We start from the raw sequence: 23,801 nt of genomic DNA on the forward strand, positions 1-23,801 counted from the left end.
TGTTCAGAAGCGCCTGGCCCGATCTGGACCTGCAATGACATATTATACATAGTAGAAGAAACTCCATTTGATTTTTTTTTTTTTTTTAATTATTTAAGCAGAACCTGGGGACAAGCGCTATAGAAGTGGCATCCACCTAATTGCTACCACAGTGGAGATGGTGACTCTGTAATTCCTACACGACCTCTCAGCATCCAAGCTCTAGTTCTAGGCTGACAAGGAGAGGAGCCAGATCTCTCCAATGGAAAGGATTTCTCACTTACTGAGTACGAAAATGGCTGAAGGTGGAATCTAGTGAAAAAAGGAATTCAGGTAAGAAAGATCTAAAGAGAAACAGTTCTCACCTTTGTCAGGTCCCATGAAAACCTGTAAATGTTTGCCTGTCTGTGTGTGCATTCACAAGTGAAGGGAAACCCAAACACTAGAGATCATTATCAGGAACAGAAAGAAACCAACGTACCCGTCCTTGTGAAGGCACATAAGATTAGTGCACGAGATACAAAGAAACAAAGTATTTATTGTCAAAAGCTTTTCTACGAATCACTCGGCATCATACAATGGATATGGTGGCTGCAGAGTAGAGGAAGTGGCTCTCTCCCTTCCCCCCGTTCTTTATACACGTATTTGCTCACTCTCACAAACCCACTGTTGTAATTTTTAAATGGAGTTCCTCTCTTCAGTGAGTTTGGAAAAGATGTTCACAATACAGGATCTGGCAGAACAGATACATCCTATTAAACAGCAGAGCAGTTACAGAAAGGAGACCGCTTTCTTTAGTAAAAAAGAGCCTTCTTTCCCTCCTTATCTCTTTGCATTGCCATAAAAGGGTTCTCCACACAAAACCAGACCAACAATCCCCAAACACCCGATTAGCATTTTGGCAAAATTAGGAGCCCTAGGATATGCACCAATCTTGATTTATACACTAATATTTTCACTCGGCTTCCACAGGATAAATTCTAAACAATGTGGTGTAAAAAACTTGCCAGTCGAGAGGATGTCTGCACTACGACTACAAACCCTGCTATGTCGAACAACCGAATCCCTGCTGGTAACAGTGAAAATGCTTTGACAGTGCATCTCAAAGTTACTGGCAAAACTTTTGGTTCTGTCCTTGCCCCCCACTTCCGAAGCTACGCAGCGACTGAGACCGTAGAGACGGTGCTCTCTTTATGTCCACATGCACACAGAATGCACAGACTCACGTGGGCTGTGCTATTTCCAAGAGTACTTTGCACATTATCTTGTGCTGTGTCTTACTGGCGCTGCAGTGGCACTCTGCTCCATTTTTAAATTTCCTTTCCTACTGTTGTATTCTTCTCTTTATTCCATAACCGAACATTTGTTTCCCCTTCAATCTCTAAGAAACATTTGATCTGATTACTGTCTCAGGGCCAACAACCCAGAAGACTAAAAAAACTGTTTCTAACCTGCCATGTCAACGCTTCCGCTCCAAGATACATTTCCCTCCTACTGGTACTCCAAAATTCTTTTGAACCCTTTCCTAGTTGGGTGCTATATTTTCTAACAATCTATATTATCATCTATACATTAATTACTTCTATGCACAGAATTTTTTTTTGCAGTATGCATAGATTTGTATCGTACTGTAGCAACTGAAGACGCTGAAACATCTTCTTGTCATCTTTTACACACCCAAAAAGACAACCATCCTGAACTCAAAATAAATTTCTCATTCACAGTCTGCCATAATTACCTGCCTGTTCAGTGCCACTACCCTTAATTTTCAATGGTCAAGCAACACTTGGTCTAGTTGCTTCCAGTATTTCTCCATTATTTCTCTTCAAAAAAAATTTCTCTTTGTTTTGCAAACAAGAAAGCTCTTAGCTGCGCTTGTGGAACAGAGGACAGTATTTTTCTCTGTCTTCACTAAAAGGCCCGAACAGCTCCTGAACAGCTCCAGGAAAAAGGCATCAAAATCTCAAACTCCAGTTTAACCAAAGGAAAGATATCTGACTCCTGACTCCTGATTCCTAAGACTCACTGGTGGTAACCACTCTTTTCTTATAGCCAGTGGGATATAAGAATTTAGACTCTGGACTGTCATCTCCAGTGCCTGATTCATGCACACACACATTTCAGTGCAACACTGCTGCTTAACAGAGCTTCAGCTTTCAGTGATGCAGTTGTGAACACCGGCACCAACACATTAGTTTTGTTAAGTTGCTCTGAAAGAGACTTGGAACCAGATCCATCCAATTAATTCTACAGAGGCTCTAAAACCAGGCTGGACTCCAGTATGTTGCCAGCTGTGGCAAATGACTGATATTTCTTGCAAATATTTGCCACTTCAGCAGGAAGGCTCTCAAAACTCCAGAATTCCCTGGCAGACATTCTGCAGGCATCTATCTCAGTCCAGTGGCCTTCTCATATCCTTGCATATCTTCCTCTGCATTTCTTATTCCTGCACACTGAACAAAGCTCCTGAATGTAGCTGCTCTGTTTGCTACATATAGACAAGAGTTTCATACATCGAGCAGCATGCACACAACGGACACAGCAGCATAACAAATATGGAAGCACAGTAGCAGATGACCCCCACTGTTTTCTCTTCATAATGCTTGCTTGTAGTCCAATTAGTGGAGTCCTAAATTAAGTAACATTTCAAGTCAATCACTGTGGCAGCCTCACAGCCCCTCAGTATAACCAGTTTAAGACTGCAGGATTTCACATTTTACTGTGAAAAGAGGTTTTAACACAAAAGGGGAAAATTCCAAATCAAGCCATTCCCAGTAAAAGGCCTCAGGCAATTACATACTGCCATACTTTTTCTCACACCAACAGGTTTTGTGTGAGAGTACTGCCATCACATAAATGCAATCAAAAGCAAATTTTCCAAGACATCTCTGAACACAACGGATGGAGTAAAAGCTATGGCACTATTAATGTGAAAACAAAGATATTAAACAAAGGTATAAAGAGAAGACTATCTCTTCTGTGACTGAACAGAAGAAACTTTTAAGTTAAACTAAGAGAGAAATTGGCAAAGACAGCAGAAAACACAGTACTAGAGAAAAAAATGCATTTATTCAGAAGAGCTGCCTTCCTTCCATACCACATGTGAATTTGATTCTTTTTCCAAGGAAGTGAAAGAAAGGAGGTGAAAAGGAGTAACCTGGAAGAGCATTTTTAGTGCCATATGAAACAGACAAGAGTTATACTTTGGCAGCTGCTTTTTGGACTAGAAACCATGTTGGGCCTTTAATTACAACTCATCTGTGCACTACAAAAAATGAGGAGGGGAAGGATTTAAGGAAGATGTCCCTGCTTCCAATTAATTGTTCTATAAATTCCCATAGTCTGAATCTGTCGTACATTTACAAAGAAGATGATTTCCAAGGGATATGTTCTCTGTGCTATTTAAGGCTGATAGTGCTTTATAACTCAAGAGCATCCAAAATAACCAGCACGTACCATGTATGGGAGAGCTAAATAATTAATAGTAAGAGGCAGTTCACCTATGATCAAAATGTGAGACCAATCCAGGGCCTCTGCTAACATCTTGAAGTAAAGAAAAAACTACCGTGTTACATGAAGTTAAGCTTCTTGAATTCTGCACCAAGAATTAGGAAGTTCTTTTCAGTGATGAACCCTACAGGCACACAGAGAAACATTTAAGTGATCTGGTATTTTACATACATACTTATTGTTAATATCTGCTGTGTTAAAGGCAGGCATCAGCAAAGCACCATTACATTATTTCCATTTTCTCAGAATGCCTCATTTGTTGCTAATACCACTGATATTAGGGATGCATAAGAAGCTCTTATCCCAGGGATGAGTCTCTTTCTCTCAGTCTTTCTCTCAGTCTTTCTTCCAGACGGGCTCTGCATTCCGAGATGAAAATCCTCCTAGTTAGTTCTTTCAGATGGGGAGATAGCTTCTTGCATTGGTCCGGCTGGAATAAAAACTCTATTCAGGAACATAAAGCATTCCACAGCTATAAGAAAGACTATCTTGTCTAATTCCAGGTAAGTTACTGTTTGAGACTCTTAGGTACCATAGGGTAAGAACTGCATTTATTTCTCTAAATCTGTGGTCTCCTAGAACACCTATCTCGACCTCCCCCATCAGTGCCACTCATGATTCTAAGCATAGCCCATTAGGATTTGCTGTGTAGTGTCTAACTTTCCACTAAAATTTAATGACGTGCGTTGATGAGTGAACCTTTAGTCTTCTTTCACACTGACACTGTTATGTTGCTGTCTCTGGCTTGGAATGGTTTGAGACACCCATCTTGGGCAAGATTTTCAAGGGTCACTCTAAAGCTGGTGTTCTAACTGGTGTGTTGACGGTATGTTCTCATCCAGTCAGGAAGCAGGTCCATGTGTAACAGTGAGCTAAGTAACACTGAAAAGTCCACTGGTTTGGTGGTCATGATGCCAATGGAATCTTGTGAGCAGTACTTATGTGTTACGCACTCCCAAAGATTGTTCCAATTCCTGTCGGCGCTGCTGGATCTGAAAGAAAAAGACACACTGTACAGTTTAGCAGATTAAATTGCTCAGTGGCAGGAGATGCATTTTTAAGTCAGCAGTGTGGATATTTCTTTCATACCTTGCAGTAGAAATATCTGCTCACAGCTTCTTGAGACCATGGCTCGTGATAAAATTCGGCTCTGCGTTCTTCCTCCGGGTTTCCAACCACATCAGTCATCACCTGTGACAAAAATAAACCCATTTTTCACCATAGCTCTTCTACCACACAGAGAAACTTGCAGAGTTACCCAGAGTGAAAATTTATCTACATTACACATAAAAATGGTCAGAACTGTTCTCAAAGCCCAAAGCGAATGGACAATGTGTGCTTTCTGCCAAAACAGGATCACAGAATGATCAAATGGTTTGTGTTGGAAGGGACCTTTAAGCTCATCTCGTTCCACCCCCTGCCAAGGGCAGGGACACCTTCCACTAGATCAGGTGCTCCAAGCCCTGTCCAATCTGCCTCCAGGGATAGAGCAGCAAGGGGGTTGGAACCATTCTATAAAAAAATAGAATTCTGATGACTATGTCTCCAGCATCACAGAATCAAAGGTAAATATTGGTATATTTTGCAAAGCAGTGTTGTGGAATCACACCTTTGATGCTAGCAGGGCCGAACATTATAGAAAAGGCTCTTCTGGGACTAGCTGGGAAAACTCTGAACAACTATTCCATGTATATAGCTAGAGAAGCTCCACGACAGCTTTGTTTGTAAGTTCCTCAAGTCAAAGTCTGCTTTATTTAAACATTCTTTCAGATACCTGTCTCCTTTGAATACAATATAAATTATAATAACCATAACCTTAACAGTAGATTTTTGGAAGACTATTCACTTAACAATAGGCATTTACATAAGAAAGACACAATGATTTTATTAAAATAAGTTAATGGATTCGTTAATACAACTGATTTTGAGGCATCTCAGTTAAAGACAGAAAATGTGAAACTTTATGAGGAACAAATGATTAATTTTTGCTGGCAAACAACTGAACTTCTTTGCATTCCATTTCTTGCATATCTCAAAGATAAGCTCAAGGACAGCTGATAGATTAAATTATGAACCAACAAAACACCGAAATTGTGTTCTCGTGCTATAGGATGCTCCTGCTGAGTTTTACACAGCTTTCAATTTACAGAATACATCAACAAAGCCCTGCATTTTGAGCTTACTGTCTGGCCACAAGCTGACCTACCACTCCCATGAAGCACCACTGTTCTACTGGAACCAGAATACGACCTAAACTGTCTTTGCTGCATACTGTCTACTCAGGGATTGCAGTAGTCCACTCATTGTCTGTCTTCCACCAATTATCCATCCTAGATGTTTGGCTATACACTCTGTGTACATTTAGATAAAATTCTTCCATTCTGGTTCCACTATTCATTCTTTTTCAAACCTTAGCTCACCTTAAGATCCCTACTTTGGGACCGGAGAAGGTCTTGGATGTATCCTTTAGGATCCTTGGAGAAACTCAGCATAAAATCACGTTGTATTTTTAGCTGATTTATGGACTCAATTGTCTCATGAATCTGACAGAAAAAAACCAAAGCAGATATTCTTTAATTTCTCCCATGCTCCAGTGACCATCAGGTCAGCTCTGTTACTATCTTTGCATTCCTGGTAATGTACAAAGGTGACAATTCTACACCACAGACTTGTGCAGGCTCCTAGGGGTTTTTCAATTCAAAAAGCAGCAACTTAACTGCAATCCTGCCACTACATTTTGGTTTCACTTGCACTTCTGCAATACAACTATGTACAGGATTCTCCTTCACTTCCTGCACTGAACTCCTGCATGGCATGCAGAGCTAAGCCATGTCACTGTACAATGTAATAATTTCCTGTGCAGAATCATTCTGCCTGCCAAGACTGGGATCTTTGAGGACAGGTGCTACATAAGTATGCAGTTAAACAGTGCCCAGTGAAAGAAATCAATTATTCCCCAGTTTACCATCATCATCATCATCTCTTCAATATCCTACTGTAATCCTTAAAAACTCTAGCACTTTCCTGATTAAGTCCATGTCAAATGAACAGCCATGACTTCTAGACTTTTTCTTAAGAGAAAGCCTGTAAAATTCACAATGGCTGCAAAAAGAAGAGCATGAACAATGAGAAATCATGGGTAGGTTTATAGAAAATGAATCGTATCTTCAGAAATATTACGGAAGAAATGAGTATTAACTAGTGGGGAAGAATGAAGACTGAAGAGAAGTCAAGGTCCCATAACGGATAATATCATCAAGTATGATCAGGAGGAGAACAGTTCATGAATCATTTACACATAGACAAACACAAAAGCAAACTTTTGCTATCCTGTCCCTCTAACATTCTAGTTTGAAATAGTAAACCTATCTTGTTTAGTTTCATGTATTCATCTCTTTTGCCAAAACAGCTAAGGTGACCAAGCACGTGGGAGAAAATAATCCTCCTCTGATCTGGCTATGCCATCAAGGCCACTAGTGTAAGTACTATGTGGTATGTTAAGAGAGCTGCTGTCCATTTTAAATCATTCCTTTTTTAGGAAAATACTGTAGTTGTGTGGAGTGAACTCCATTGGCATGCGCTGAATTCCCAGGAGGGGACTCCATGGCAGCACAGCAATGCAATGCACAGAGGGTAACAGGAGCAGCCCATGCTCATTCACGCAGCAGTGACTTCAGTAACTTCACTGATCACAGCTTGCACTGTGCTGTAGCAAATATTCAAAAAAGAGGTGACACAGACATGGTTGAAAAGGTGAGTGGGACTGGAAACAGCATAACCCTACACATGCTGCTTGCAAGCTTGGCTGGCTGGGAACCAACTGACTGAGCAGCTGCCCTGCTGAAAAGGACCTTCCTCAAGAGCCATGACAGAAAAGATGCTGCAACAGTTACCAGAATCCATTGCATTGCTGGTGCCCAGATCCCCTTCAAAATTGCATGAAGACCAGAGTTTAACATATTTGTTTCTATTAGAAGTAAACAAAGAGAACCTGGGCCTTGATCTGAGGAGGCAGTTTCGTTTATCCCTTACCGATCCAAACCAGCCATTGACACATGCCAGAACTGGCTAACAGCCCATAGGACACAAACCCCTAAAACAGCCTGCAAAGCCCACCACTGCCTTAAGACAGGTATTATTATTTGAAGTGCACACAATCCTCTTCCACTAACACTTAAAACTGCCAAACTGCTCCAAGTGATTTTTCCGCCATGCATGTTCCATATTTCCACCTAATGCAGAGAGCCATTCTGCAGTTATGAATACAAAACCCACACCTGAGTATGAGATTCTCCTAGCTTTGGCTTTGCAATTTAGCAAAATATCATGACCTCTCAATGAAAAGTTACAGTCATACAGTTCAGGTGGTTCTCAAGTGTCAGGGGACTCGGTACGCTACCTGTGAAACTCTATCACCTCAACAACCGTGTCAAATCCTAAGTGGGAATGCCATTCAGCCCTATGTATTCCCACTGCATTTGGCTGATTCATCCCTTGAAAGCACAAGAAGTCCCCGTCTCACAACATTACTGTCTTTGACACATAACACCAAATCCACATGAAGCTACACAATGAGCACACTACTCTTGGGCTAATACCTTGTTATCCAGTGCTGTAATCTCCTGTTGGTTAGCTGTTGAGAGAAGAAAACTACTCATCTGGCCCTTTAATGGGTCTTCAACTTCTACATCTATGTCATAACAAGCCGTCTTCTTCTGATCGTTGGGGTCAACACTATGGAGAGTATAACACAAGATCATGAGAACGCCCATAAATGAATCAGAATGAATATCCATCCAGCCCAGAATACACTCTTCAATAAAGCCTGTTGCAGATGCTGTGAGAAAAGTTTAAGAACAGGGTATCTTTATACATTTGCATATTCTCTCATCTTTTATCGGTTGGATTTCACAGACTTTTGAGCTGGAGCTTTTGCCCGGACCATCAAATTTAATTTCTGACATCCTCCTGAAACCTGTTACGCTAAATACCAGTATCATTCTTTGGCTTGTCCTGACCTAAATTTATATTTAATTTGCCAACAGTTAGACTTAACATTTACTTTATTGTTAGACCAAAGTTTCTTAACTAGAAAACAGTCTTCAGTGCAGTAGCTGGTAAATCAGACTTGTCACTGTCACTTGCAATATAAAAATGCTGGCTTCTCAACACTACCTGTGAAATGTGTGGGTTGTGTGCATCTGCAATAGGTAGTAAAAAAATTTGCTCAGGATCAAATTGAGCTTGACAGAGCTGGGGGAGCGGAAGAACTTCCAAGGATGGATTTGCATTAGGAGTGTTGTAAGCAGGTGGAGGGAGGTGATCCTTCTCTATTCTCAAGACTGGTGAGGACACACCTGGAGTACCGTGTTCAGTGCTGGGCTTCCCAGTGCAAGACATATAGGGAACTACTGGAGAGAATTTTGCAAAGGTCCATGAAGATGATTAAGACATTGGAGCACCTCACAGTTGAGGAAAGGCTGAGAGGTCTGGGACTATTCAGCCTAGAAAACAGAAGGCTGGTGGGGAGGGAACTTACCAAAACTTGAAGGGAGGGTTTAAGGAAGATAGAGCCAGGATCTTTTCAGTGGTACTCAGTGACAGGATAAGAGGCAGTTGGTGCAAACTGAAACGCAGGAGGCTCCATCTGAACACCAGGAAACACGTTTTTATTCTAAGGGTGACCAAGCAATAGCACAAGTTGCAGTAAGACCCTCAAAGCCCATCTGCCTTTTGCCCAGCCCAGAGTCTCCCATGTTGGAGACACTCAAAAGCCATCTGGACATGGCTGTGGCCAGCCTGCTACAGGTGGCTCTGCTTGAGCAGGGGAGAGCATTTGACCAGATGATCTCCAGAGGTCCCTTCCAACCTCAAACATTCTGAGAATCTGTGATGCTGTGGCCACCTGCAAGAAGATCAGCAGCAGAAGGGATGCTAAGGAAAACCTAGGTCTGGGTCTGGTTCTGCTGCTCTTGTCAAAAGCCACAGAGAAAGCTCCATGTTGTCTTTGGCTCCACTGCTCCTGGTTAAGGCCTGTCCTCAGGCCTCCCAGGGTCCTGAGCCCAAGTCAGTCAGGGCAGCAGGGCTGTTCAGAGGGACCCTGACAGGCCGCAGAAACAGGACGGCGCTTCAGCATGGTAGAGCCCAGCATGGGAGAAGTTCTGCTCCTGGGACAGAATGATGCCGTGCAGGGGCACAGGTGGGCATCGGCGGGGTAGAAAACAGGTTGGCAGGAGAGGACTTGGGGGCCCTGCTGGACAGACAACAAGTGCAGAAGGAGTCTGTGAGGTAAGGCAGCCATAGCAAAGGTCAGCTGCAAAAGGGTCCGTATTAGCGCAGGTGTTGCCATCAAGCCTGGGAAAGAGGCTCTTCCTTGCTATGCCATGCTGGTGAAACTGGATCTGGACTGGTGGGCACAGGACCACAAAGATGTGACACTCTGGAGCAAGGCCCGCAGAGGCTCAGTAGGATGGTGGGGGCTGGAGCACAGACCTGCCGAGAGAAGTTGCAAGAGCTTCTCCAGCCTGGAGGAGAAAAGGGAAAAGGGGATCGCCTGGGTGAGTGCGACTGTCATATGGACTGCTGAAGCACAGACAGGGCCAGCCTCCCCTTGGAGGTGCCTGAGATTAGGGTGAGAGGCAACAGAAATTCACTGCAGCATGGCCAATTCACTCCCTATAAGGAATTGTTTGTTTAAAAATCATGATGGTAAGTCAAAAAGGGGGAATCCAGAGACAACCTGTTTGTACTAGAAGAATATTGGAGAGCTATGCTTTGCAGTCTGCTTGTGTCCTTTAACAGTGTGGAAGATGTCTCGCTTCTCTGTGGAAATGGAAATCCCACAGAGGTTTTTCTTTTTACCTCTGATTTCAGGTGTGCCAGCTGCAATTAGAAGTGCAACTCAAGAAAATCTCCAGTTCTAGCTTGAGCTCAGGTAAGAAGATTTCTACCAGTTTCTACTTCTACCAGTTTTAAATTTGATGCATTCAGTATCATGGGGATCAGAAACCATTACAAAATGCAATATTTTTAATTGCATTCTGCATGTTTGAGTCTACCTAGTATCTAAAACATTTGTCAAGATCAGAGACTTTTTGTTCATCTGTACTTTATATCCACTTCAACCCCATTGTATTTTTTCTTCCTTTTTCTTCAAAAATGAAGGTTGTTGTTGCCCAGAGAGTGATTCTACAATACTGTTAAAATTTCTAGAATAAGTTTAGAATACTTCACATTTTTGTCTCTGTGCATAGCCTCTAAAACTAGAATGAATAATTGTGATCTACTTGATCTTCCTGTAAAAGGCAGTCCTGAGGATTTATCTCAATTAAGAGCACATATATTTACAATCACTAGTGATGAAAAATTTCCTGTAGTAGTGTGCTGGTTTTGGCTGAGATAGAGTAGTAGCTGGCATGGGTCTGTGTTGTGAATTTGTGCTGGAAACGGTTGGTCACACAGAGATGTTTTTGTTATTGCTTATCGCTGCTTACAGCGTGTCAAGACCTTTTCAGCTCCTTGCACCACCCACCAGTGAGGAGGCTGGAGGTGCACAAGGAGCTGGAAGGTGACACAGCTGTGACAGCTAACCCCAACTGACCAAACAGATATTCCAAACCATGTGGAGCCATACTGAACAGTAAACTGGGCAGGTGTTCACTGCTCAAGGTCTCGCTGAGCATCAATCAGCTGGTGGTGAGCAATAGTTTTCATCTGTATCACTTGTATTGCATTTTGTTCATCACAATCATCATCATCATTTGTTATACTGTCTTTATCTCAACTCATGAATTCTCTCCCTTTTACCTTTTCAACCTTCCCCCCTGCCCTGCTCAAGAGAGAACAAGCGGATGGGGAGTCTGAGCTGAAGACTGGATTAAACCAGGACAGGCAGTTGGCATATTGTTTCAGTGGCTGGCTACATTCACTCTGAAAAATTGAATGCAGGGGGACAGGGCAGAGCATTTGTGAGACCCTATTTTAAACTTGGTTGAACCAGGCCCCTAAGTATCCTGGATAGACTTTGAACCTGATTTGACTTTGGATGGGGGAGCTCTCAATGACCACCAGCAACCCCTTCTACTGTAAATTATCCTGTGACCTTATGAGTCTAAAAATTACTTACTTTCTTTAAGTTCAGTGATAGACTTCCAGATTTATTTTAGTTTAGCCTGACACTGTAAAGACTTCACTGCAAAAGTACTGCCTCTTCTCAGGAAATTAGTTCTTTTTTCCACACCGTTATATCAGTGCCATTTAAGGTTGTCAGGTACTGTGTAGTGCATAGAGTGTATCAGAGAATGCTACTAGATACAAAGTCCTGGTCTTCAGCTGGTACCTGACAAAAAACACTTCCTCCAGAACCTTTTTGCCATCTCTCTGTCCCTGGAAACATCATCATCAGTTCCTTGTCATTTTTCTCTAAGCAATGACTGTCTATCTCCGAGGACCTCAGCTTTTTTGTGGTCCATCAGACAGGTCACTGAGTTGCATCCAATGACAGTACGTACGCAGCTCTCAATCTGCACGGCCGCCAAGCTGCCTTGTCATTACTCTGTTTGATATATTCAAATTAATCAAAAAGCAAATTGTATTTTCACAGCCTATGTAGTATTTAAACTTCTTATCACATATGTTACAAATTTAAAATAAAGAGCCCAATTTCAAGCAAATTCAGAAACATTTGCTGTCAATATTCTCCAGGAGATCAAATCACTGTGCTTAAGTAACAATAACGTTTAAACACCCAGAATCAGAGTTTTGACCCAGACCACAAAGAAACTTGGAAAAGATTGAAACATCTGAACAGTAAAGTTGCAATCCCCAGAAATCTCTTTATCCCCCTCCTCCATGTACACAGTTGTCACTTAAATACAGCACATGCTGGAAGAGCCCTAGAGAGCTGAAAGTTGTATTTCATCTGCTATGCCACAAAGACATCTGTTTTGACAAGGATATGAGAGCTCAGTATCTTGGTCACAATGACCTCCTCTAAATCCAGGCATTCTTTGTTGGAAATCTCTGGAGATCTCTTGACTCCTTGGCATTTTCAGGATAAGACTAACAGTCAAAGGGCTGATCCAATCCCAACAAAGCATGCATGGACTGGCCCTGCATTTGAAATCCTAATGTTGTACATTTTACATAATGTATCAGTGATTAGAATGATTGCCCATGATGTACAATATCTCATTTCAATTTCTTTTTTATCTCTTTTTGTGGGTTCAAACTGTCACTGCTCTCTCCTTAGGGAAAAGGCCCGACCAACTCTCTCAATCATATTCTAGTAAATATAAAAGCTGTTTTTCATACTCCTAGAAAACTGGTTCCGTGCTAGTGAAAATAATTCAGAATTATACAAACTAGAATGATACATAGAATGAACACACAACAAAGTCCCAGGTATTCACCTGGAAACTGTAAAAACTGGATTATGGTCCCTACAGCTAGCTGCAGCTGTTTCTGTACTTCACCTAGTGAGTGTTTTGCACATGGCAGTGCTGAGCTGACCAGCCAGCTTACCTGATGATGTGGTTTATCACTATTGGGTCTGGTGGCAGCAGTAGGTTAGTGAGCCTCTGAGGAATTTCAGAAAACTTTAGCCGTGGACAGTCAAAGATCTGGAACACAATAAACAACAAATGCTTTTTGTCCAAAGCCTATCTTGCAGTATCTGCAGCTCACAAGGAACTGAGGCAATTAAGGAAGGTGATTTTGAAAACTGAAATTCAGGTTCCTTGCACAGATTAAATTTTTGGTCACTTCTGTCCCTGTAAATTGCTGTGGTACTTTCATCTGGGCTTGCAGACATATCCATCAAGTCATGACAATTTCAGATGTCTCACTTCTGGTTTAGATGCTGCAGGGCATGTGAAGATTGTGCTCTTTAATGAGACACGAAGACCAGCTGTATCAATGATGGGAGAGAAGCAAATACTCCCTCTCTTACTGAAGGTTTACAAAAGCACATTGTAAAGAGAATTGTATTTTTTTACCAGAGAAAACATAAAAACAGTTTGCCTTTTTGTTTCTTGTGATATTTTGTGCTAAAGAAAAATACAAGAAAACATTTCTGGATTTTAAAATTGCTTGCAATTTGTGGGGTTTTTAGGATTAAGGAAAAATAAAGCCAAGGGGATATTATTTATTTTTAACCAAAGCCTGAACAGCCTCTTGGAAGGGAACCACCCCTTTCCAAACAATGGTTCATGGTTACCCTGTCTCTTTACTATGGTCCAGAAGCTAAACAGAATCATAGACTCATAGAATATCCTAGCTTGGAAGGGACCCACAAGGGTCATTGAATTCAGCTCCTGCCTCTGCATAGGACAACCCTGAAAATCACACAATGAATTTCTACTGAATTCAGAAAAAAAGAATTTTTTTCTTCTGGAAAGCATTAAAAGCTGTAGAGTTTGGAAATTTTCTGTAATTGTAGTGCATTGCCATGAATCTAGAAACACTCTTTATACCTGGAGTTTTCAGAAATATAATTACAGCCTTTGTTTCCTACTGTGATTTTTAATGCTCTGAACTGGCAAATAGACTTTTCTCTAAAGATACTCCAATTAAACTGACCTTAAAAAAACCCCAAACAAACCTGAACTTTCTATATATATTGACATTTGCCTTCAAATGTGCCTTTATGTGGAGGAAGTTTTTGTAAAAATGTTCAGGCCTATGCCAATGAAAATGCCTCTTAGGGAAACTACTTTCACCTGATAGAAGAGATACACTACTCATAGTATGTATCTGTAAACAGAAACAAGCTTTGCAGCTCCAGAGACAAAGGATGCAGGCAGGCTTGAAAAGAAAGGACTATCAGGTTGTAGAATAGACATACAAAGTCAGATGCTCTGGTTCCTCAGATAGGGTATCTTTTGAAATTCACAGTTTTCTCAAGTGAGTGAATTTGGCAGCAGAAATACCCAGGAGCCAGCTCTGGGTATTTGCAAGGTTCTATTGCTTTTGAAATACCTTTGAAACTTTTTTCTTGTTTTTGCTTGTAACACAGTGGATTTCAAATCTCCCTGCTGATGTAAACTGTTTTTAAACAGAAAATCTGTCTTCATCAATTCTAAAATCTGTCTGATTTATAGGACTTGCCTGTATCCAGGAATTCAACCAGCTAGTCTCTGAAGAACAAGGAAGTAACAAAACCTAATGAGTCTGCAGCTTCCTCCTTATTTGAGTTCTGAATTCTGACACTTGATAGAGATGACTGTGGAATTCCCACCCAAAATCTCTCCACACCAAGCTCCATCTAATCTGCTGTCACCACTGGCTCAACACTCATGTCAAACTCCTAACATGGATGCAAGCCCAAGCGACAAGAGCTTTAAGAAGGGAAAAGGGATCAAGAACACACATTAGCGAGAGGAGGATGGGAGGCTGGAAACTAAGGGTAGGTGGAATTTTCCTAGAGCTTCTCATATTCCTGCCTAACTGGAATTAGTGCTCTACACTTGTAACCCCTGGCTCTGAAAGCCTCTCTGGCTACAGTGATGCTGGTGGGTCAGGTAACTCATTCAGTGATAATTTTCTAGTGTGTACTGTCTTGTGCCCTTAGATATAACCACAGTGCAGCAGTGCAGGATGCAGAAAAGCTGACACACCAAATGAGAAGACCAGTATCTCAAAGGGAATGCCAGAGACACTGGTGCCTATGTACTGCTCCCCTAAGTGGTATGTACACTTCTGGCTAGGACAACCCTTTTTTCCCCCAGGAGTCATGAGGCTAAAACTATATAATCTACAGAAATATTATCAGACTGGAAGGCATTACTAACCCAATTCCTTTGCCCTCCATCTCTCAAACTTAAGAGTATTAGAGTAAAAACCAAAAAACCTCATCATTAAATACTTCGTTTATTGTAAGTGGCTTCAGATTCCTAAGTAGTAGCATCAGTTTTGAAAGTAAGATCAGCTGATTAGGACAGTTTTGACAGAGACCTAAGAAAAACAAAAATACTCAAAACAATCCCATTTATGATTTAAATCTGTGCAAGCACTGCATTCTTATGAAACTATTCCAGGTTAGCTAGCTCTTGCAGAGTGTGAGGTTCAGTCTTCTAGAAAAGCAATCAGCTACTTCCCAACTCTCTCACTTGACTCATCTTCTGAGGATGAGAAGACAATTATCAGGTATCATAGCATTCCTGCAGAGTTCTAAGGCAAAGGAGACCTAAGACCAAATAAATCTCTAATGAGGTGCATGAGGAAAAGATGGCTTCAACAAGTTCTTATTCTAGCAAAGTTCTTAAACTGAAATTAAAATACATAAAATTGAGAAGGCCCTCCTGCTTACTGAAAGATATGTACATCTGTACAGGGTCATACAAAGGATCTGCTGCAAATCTACCATAGTATCCTGCTCTTGGTAGTGGCCAAAAGTGGATATTAAAGGAAAAATATAAGAACAGGAGAAACATATACTGGTTCTTCCCCAAAAACACTCTCCCAACCTCCAAATTTGCATTTAAAACAGCCCAAGATTTTTCATCCTTTGGTTTGTCACTTTTGGAATCTATATACACTTGTGGCATTTGCAAGGTTGTATTGCAAAGAGTTCTGAAGTTTAAATATGCTTGAGTCCTTTTGTTTGTTTTCAATTTGCTACCTGCTAGTTTTAGTTGATGGACTGCAACTATTGACCAAAATATAAAAAATTACTCCTTTTTCACCTTTTCATTCTGCTCATGATTTTTCAAATATTTTTCACCTCCCCTTTCCCATTTCCTCTTCGGGCTGGCAGAAACAAAACTCAGTCTAAATTGGCTAAAGATAAATAAAGAATGGAAATCAAATAATCTAATCAAGAGAACAGCATTGCCATTTTGTCAAAAATTCTTATGTGGTTTTAATATGGAATTTTCACTACATGTGAAAGAGACTGTATGCTGTAATTCTCAAAAAACCAAAACCCAAACAAACAAGAGAGTGACTATATAATCCTGATCACTTTGGTTCTATATTCCTAAAAATACCCATGAATCTCACAGTTGTTTTGCTGCATTTGGTATTTTCAAATGTGCAAAGTTGTCTTTAAGTTTACTTCAAGCACTGGCTACTTTGAACTGTTGTAGGGCAAATTAGTAACAGAAAATAAAAACTTGAAAACTAGGACACAAGTTTCATCACAACATTTACTTTCATTGCTCACTAAAATATTACTCATTGTAATTGCCAGTACTTTCCTTACACAGAAGTATGTCACAAACCCTACTTTCAATTACTTTCAAAATAAGTCATGTGAGCCTGAAGCTAGAGAAAAACAAAGCCAAGTAAGACAGTGATAGCTCAGTGAACACTACCTTTCAAAAAAAAAAACCCCATAATCATATTTACAGAAAGGGTGGAAGTGCTTTTAAGTGGCCTTCTCGGTTAATTCTAGAGGTCATTGTGAAAGACAAAAAGTCTCAACATGCTACTTTCAAAATATCATGCAGATCATTTCATTATCTGAAGAAGATTTAAGAAAAAACAGCTTTTCCAATTATATCTTCCATGTCTTCTTCCTTCATGAACAGGGAAAGAGAAGGGAAGAAAACATATTTCATGTTTCTTAGTATAAAATGATACAATGGAGGAAAAAACCCCATCAAATCAATACAGAAGTCCTCCTTCCTGGAAAGGCCACAGCTTTTGTGGGAGTGCTGAACCACCAGATGTAGGGGGTTTTGACAACACTGGCACATGGGGAGGCTGTTAATGATATTAATTGTAGTGGCTGCTGAAAGCCATTCAATACTGAGGATACTGCAAATCATTAAGGGAAGATAAAAATCAGTCATTTTCATTCATCCCAAATTTGTGGCTGGATGTTACAGTTTGCTTCTAAAGAGCTACTGTGTCTAAAAAAGAGTTACCTGCTGGAAGTACTTGTCACAGTTAATGTATTCCTTATCGTGGGAGTCTTGCAGCTTGTTTGTTTTGATGTACTGCCAGAGAGCCTGGATGATGGCTGAGCGTGTCTGCGTGTGGATCCCCAGCAGACGGGCCAACCGTGGGTCCAATTTAAACTGGGGAGGCTGGAACAGAAAGCAAAGGAGGTGGCAATAAAGAGGAAAGCAGACAGATACACAAGTATGAAGTTTCAGTTTTAATTCTCGGGGGACTCTGCTCCTCAGGAGAAGCATCCCATTCAGTGGCAGAGATTGCAAAAATACAAGTTTGTGTTTTTGTGTCCCACCACAAAATACAACTCTGGAAATCTGGTACTCTGGAAGAGGGACATTGTACCCGTGCTATGCACATGGACTACTTGTAGTGCATACTTCAAATAATAAAAACTTGCACAAAGACTCAGGAAGAATTTTCCTTTTCAACACTGATGCAAATGTTTCCTTTTGGGAATGGGAGAAGAAAAAGAACAGCCCTTCCTCTGAACTACTGGAAATGAACCACAGAGAGAGAGAAGAAAGGCAGGATGATGCTTCCACAGTTGCTAATAACTGCTGTCTCATATCCACACACTGTCTTGGAACTCTATTTTTTCAGGCACATTCCCACCATTCTGGTGCACACCAAAACATTTACCCGGCCACAACCAGTCAATGTATTTTATTTCTTTTCCTGATCTCAGTGATACAATTCAACTTCCCTGTTTACCATCTCTAGTAATATAAATTCCTTGGATAATTTGGAATTTGATGCTTCTTCAAGTGTGTACTCATACTCGGGTTTAGTATTCACCAGTCTGAGGGGTGGCAGGTCACCCAAAGCTAGCTTTATAACAAATCAAGACTTAAGGATAAAAGAACATCTATTCTAAAGCATAAATCTATAATAATGGTGAGCATAACAAACATCATTATATTGTCTTAACAGTAAAAATTCTCGCTGCCTATATCAGTATTTCAGTTAGCCCATATGCTCCACAAAATCAATAAAATTTTCCCTCTGTTAACATAAAATGGAGCGTCTATATCTTGAATAGATGCTATTTGCCTGGAGGGGAAAGAAGGTGGCAGAGAACAAGTTCTTAAAAGTTATACCATCAAAACGCATCTGAGCCTGAACTGTCATTGAAAAGGGGGATCCCATCTACTCGCAGCAGTGCATTCTTAACAGTTTCATTAAGACAGCAACATTTCTTCCAGAGATGGTTTCAGTCAGATTAGTGAGCTCCACAACTGCAGTGTCCATCGTTTGTGCCAAGGTAAGGCTGCCACAGCTACACAGTTCAGGTACCATTAGCAAAAGCTACTCCTTTGAATTTTTTTTAAAGAACCACATGCGTAACTTGTGTGCAACTTATCTGACTATTCCCTAAGAAGCTAGAGGAGGAAATGCCTATTTTTTCTTCAGGTGGACAATAAAAATACTAATTATCATAATACCAAGACCAATATTTTGCTAGACTATATTAGAAACTCACTTGTTTTGTCCCCGTTAGATTTTAAATAATCTGTCAGTTTGGTATCATTCTAACTTCAATGGACCACGTGACACTGCAAGTTCAAGTACATTGGGTTTTGATGTATGTGACAAGATGAATTTGCTCCATTGCACTAGGTCCCAGAAGCTGTATTTTCCATGCCGAAAGCAGTGCACTGACCTGGTAGTCCAACATGAGAAGTAACGTGCATCGCACACTGACATCCCCAGGTCTCTTCACCTGGAAGCCGTCCGTTTCCTGGGTTGTGGGAGTTCTGTGCCACTAACAAAGAGAAAAGCAAAATTGTTGGTCTTTTTTCCACTGATGTCCATGGAGGTGCATCTCACACAGTACACCATGTTAGAATCAGACAAGTACAAGCTTTCTGAAGATCTGGCAATTTAAAAAAGAAACCTGACAACAACAAAACCAAACCACAACACCCCTCCGCCCCGCCAGTCATTTCAATTCGGCTTTAGTGCAGAACCCGCTCTGCTGTTAGCACACTTTATTTGTTAGGAAAAACGTGTACAATTTTTTCATCTTTTCATACATTCTGTTCTAAGATGTGCACTACATCACTAATCCATCTACGTTTTTAGAGTAGATTCCTTTAGCAAACATTCTTAAGAAGAATGGAATTTTGAAAACACCTTAAATGAAATAATGAATGCAAGGTCCCTTAAACAAGGGAGGCAACAGGCACCAGGTGTTTATGTGTGCCAGTAACTGGTTTGTATGCAAAGGGGGCACAACCTTCTCACCTCCACAAGATGATTGTCAGGTCCATAAAGATCTTTGTCCAGTTCAATAACCAAACTCTTAAAAAAAGATGAAAACTTCCGTTTCTGTTTGCTGAGCTGTACAAGCAGAAGAACCAGACATGTATGAGGCTGCATTTATTAGTTTGTGTCCTAGACTTTCTTCTCAGTCTCTCTGTCTTGAACATTAAATCCCATGTAAGTCACAAGTGTGATCAATCTAATTGAGTTCTCCCTCTGACAAACACAGGGTAAGATGCAAAAATCTCAACAACAGTGGAACACTGCGCACTTTAGGTAAGACTTCGTTGACTCTTAAGTGTTATTGAAAAGGACTGGCTTGTAAGATGAACATGGCATGCATGAGAAAGGTCCAGAGAATGGCCATGAAAATTATCTCAGGACTGGAGCACCTCTCCTGTGAGGACAGGCTAAGAGAGCTGGGGTTGTTTAGCCCAGAGAAAAGCAGGTTCCAGGGAGTATTTAAAGGGGGCTTGTAAGAAAGATCGAGGGACACTTTTTACCAAGACCTGTAGTGACAGGGCGAGGGGCAATGGTTTTAATGAAAGACATTTTTCACTCAGAAGGTGGTAAGGTGGTAAAGCCCTGGCACAGATTGCCCACAGAAGCTGTGGCTGCCCTATCCCTGAAAGTGCTCCAGGCCAGGTTGGACAGGGCTTTGAGCAACCCGGGCTAGTGGAAGGTATCCCTGCCCATGGCAGTGGGATGGAATGAGATGGTCTTGAAGGTCCCTTCAAACCCAAACCATTCTACGATCCTAAGGCCTCTGTATACCTTTCTTTTTAACAGCCTGGGGTTTTTTGATGAATGCTAATTTCTTGGTCTGATTTATCAGATTACATTAAATTTTGCAGAGTGGTCATGCACGAAGCAAAACTATCTCCTTTTACATTTTGTCTTTTCACTTAATTATCAGTATTAGTTGTTTACTACATAGCTTATACTGTCTACATTAAAAACTGACTCTCCACAGAATACAGGCCACAGGATTCCAATTTATTTCTTTGTATTTCATGCAGATAATATTTTATTTAAAAATGCCGGTAATTGAAAAGCTATGTTGCTCCAATAAAGAATCTTTCTTTATTGAAATATATGCTCTAATTTCTAAACTGAATTTGTCTAACTGCAATTCCCAGATGTTGCACTTTGTCACCACTTCATCCTCCAGCAGGACTCTGATTCATGTACAGTTACCTCCAGACAGACTGAAAGCATTGCCCTCTCCATGCATGCATGTTCTCCATCTGTTTAGCCTATAAACACTTATTTGTGAAGTCTATTCAAAGAGATGATTTATTAGGAAAGTCCAGCCTTCCCCAAGGACAGCTAAATCCATCACTGAGGTTTCTGAGGACTTCATAATGATAAAATGTTTCTTCCATCCTTGCTCTAACCATTCCTACATCGTGTTGTACTCCCTAAGTACAATGTAAGTACTGCCTTCTCCTTGTTATCCTGCTCTTCACAAGATGCAATGCTTGCTGTAGGCCTGAATTATCACACCTGTGGTAACCTGAACTCTGCCACCTCTTTGAAGGGATTCACCTCAGCCCTCTTATCTCCACTTCCTCCTACCTGTCCTGTCCTTACATCTGCCTCATTTTCTGCTGCACTCTCCAACATTCCCACTAGGGCCTTATCCCTCACTTGGGTTGGGCATGGTGCCTTCCCAGCAGCAACAAGCCAACACTACCATTCAGACGTGTCTTGTCTCAGCTGATGTCCCCAGTAAAACCTACCACCCCAAAGGACAATCTTTAGAGTCCTCCAGCCCCAGTGAAACAGAGATAAGTCATACATCATCCAGGAGCTTCCCCTCCACGCGCAGCTCCCATGAAGCAATGCTGCCGTCGGAGTCATCAGCGTCTGATTTTGCAGGATTAAATGTGTTGGAGATGTAAAGTCTCAGTTTCCGCTTTTGCTGTTATACACATAGACAAGGGAAAAGTACATATCCAGTTTAAGTTCAAGATCTGAGGAAGCCACAGGAAAGGTGATAATTACACATTTAGTAGAGAATCTCCATGTTTTGTACAGTTGCACCAGTTATATTAGAATTTAAGATTCTGTTACATGTAAGAAAATACACTGAAGAGCTGAATCTGAAAATTCCTTTCAAAAACTCTTGGCTATACAAACATACTAAAATTCAGTGTAAATGGAGGAAGACAGGAGGTTGCCAAGCCTGAGAAGTGATACATCCTGTAGGTCTGGATTAGATATTTGAGAAATCACTGTGAGAAAAGCACGATATGATGTCCTTTCTGGCTTCAACCTAGCTAGATTGCTAAAACTCAGCTGCAACTCTATTGCAACATAAATGTCTTTCATAGTTGCATCAGTTCAAATTTGTAAATGGCAATCACAAATCAGCTCATGCAGCAAACTACCTGTCACGCACATCTCTGCTCATCTGCATTCTACCATCATGCAGCATCTGGTAATAATCCTCCTGCAGACACACCTGAACACACCGACACACACCGGCTGCCTTACCCTCCTGTTCACCCCACCTGCCTTTCACCCTCAGCAAACATGTTGCAGTTCCACCTTGCTGGGAGACCGGAGTGAAGGAAGGCACCCTGCCTCATTCCTAACACCGAGTAGGTGCTCAAGTCTGTCAGAGATACAATCATGCCTACACATAATCATTTTTACAGAACACCTGAAGTTTCCCAGTCAGTGTAATGGCTTCTGGCCGTGTCATTTCTCAGCACCCCTCCTGCCATGCACCATGTGGAAAACACAGCCATTAAGTCTGATGCATGGATTCCAGAAAAGATTATTACCAAAAATTACTTTGGGACTCTAATCTCCAATACCTATGTATAACACAACGTCAAAAAGGCTACAGTTATCAAGTTAATGCAGACAAAACAACAGAAGAAAGGAGCAATCTTGTAAAGCTTTCACACACACATAGGAGAGAAGGAAGTTACATACAGCAGGTTGTAGAGCATAATCTGGCACAGAGGAATGGGGAAGGCAGAGATGTATGGCTGAAGAGGAACAGAAAAATTACTACGTTTTGCCAAATCTGGAGAAGACAGTGACGGAGAGGTTTGATAGAAATGGAGTGTCAACAGTATGTTCTGGCAGGGAACAGGATTTTCCAAAGTGCCATCAGTGCAGAAAATGACAGGTTTACACAGGTAAGAACAGGGAGATAGGCAGAAAAACATTCCTGCGAATCAATGTTTTCTCCATCCTTTCCCACAGCATTTCTGTTGCCAAAGTGCTCTTTCATAATATAATTATTTTAATGACCCTAAGTCTCTATTTCATGCAGCGGACTTGTGAAGGACTTCACATTTTTAAATTCACAACTCTTCAAATTACTCTGCACATTTTATGCACCATTCCCAAATTTTATACCCATCTGGATTACTTGCAGAACTGTATCCACATACACAAGCAGGCTTTTACTTAAGAGTTCCTCAAAGATACTCTCCTGATAGTTCACATTTATATCACTGATTCCATTTCCTCTTCTTTCAGTTTCCAAAGACATTATCGTCATTCTCCCATTTACCCTGGAAACTCCTTCTCTCCTCATGTCTCCCCATATCCAGCTAGGAACCGTGTCTGTTTCCTCAGACGTCATTTCATCACTAAGATCATTTTCTGCAGTAACATCCTTATTCAAATCTGAGTGTTTTAGATGTCTCCCTTTCTCTCTAGCTGTCTTGTCCAGTCCACCTAAAACCAAGTTAACAACAACACCCAACTGAACCGTGAAGTATCGAGCTCCTCTCTTCCACACTTTCACTCCTTCCCTTTGATACCCCCTTAGCACTCGTCTTTCAAGTCATGCACAAGCCAGGTACAGCTTACGTTTCAGAGCTGGTTTCCTGCTGGCTTCCCTGTATTTTCCCTGCTTTGCCAGAGTCTCAGTCTGCAAATCATTTGGTTGTTTCTCCTGCATCTCTCTCTTCAATTTAGAGTGTTTGGTTTTACACAACAAATTCTCTTTCTCAAATTTAAATATTTCTTGACTGTAACACCTATATAAAAGCTGACTTCCACATCAGAAAGGAACTTAGAATAATTGTGAATAAAAATACTAAGTAATGGCTATCTCAAAAATTATAATTTCTCCTACTTTTTATGTATCTTGCTTTTACATCGAAAGCTATTTAGCCTTTGAC

General features: G+C 41.0%; 1 protein-coding gene across 12 annotated transcripts in view; it reads right to left on the reverse strand.

Annotated features, from left to right (window-relative positions):
* Positions 1-497: 497 nt before the first annotated feature.
* Positions 498-23,801, reverse strand: part of SMARCD3 (SWI/SNF related, matrix associated, actin dependent regulator of chromatin, subfamily d, member 3) — an 80,794-nt gene continuing 57,490 nt past the window's right edge. For 11 of the 12 annotated variants that reach the window (XM_042022251.1, XM_042022254.1, XM_042022253.1 and 8 more), the window contains 9 exons: positions 21,452-21,574; positions 19,633-19,728; positions 19,049-19,150; positions 17,358-17,519; positions 13,012-13,109; positions 8,088-8,223; positions 5,910-6,032; positions 4,579-4,680; positions 498-4,481 (listed from right to left, as the gene is read on the reverse strand). In XM_042022251.1, coding sequence (XP_041878185.1) covers positions 4,428-4,481; positions 4,579-4,680; positions 5,910-6,032; positions 8,088-8,223; positions 13,012-13,109; positions 17,358-17,519; positions 19,049-19,150; positions 19,633-19,728; positions 21,452-21,574 — 996 coding nt within the window. In that variant the 3' untranslated portion in view covers positions 498-4,427. The remainder of the gene's footprint in view (positions 4,482-4,578; positions 4,681-5,909; positions 6,033-8,087; positions 8,224-13,011; positions 13,110-17,357; positions 17,520-19,048; positions 19,151-19,632; positions 19,729-21,451; positions 21,575-23,801) is intronic. The other variant, XM_042022256.1, reaches the window with a different exon arrangement.

This window comes from Corvus kubaryi, unplaced genomic scaffold, assembly GCF_017639235.1.
Source record: "Corvus kubaryi isolate FWS band 111438036 unplaced genomic scaffold, C.kubaryi_AGA036_p1.0 37193, whole genome shotgun sequence".
NCBI classification, from domain to species: Eukaryota; Metazoa; Chordata; class Aves; order Passeriformes; family Corvidae; genus Corvus; species Corvus kubaryi.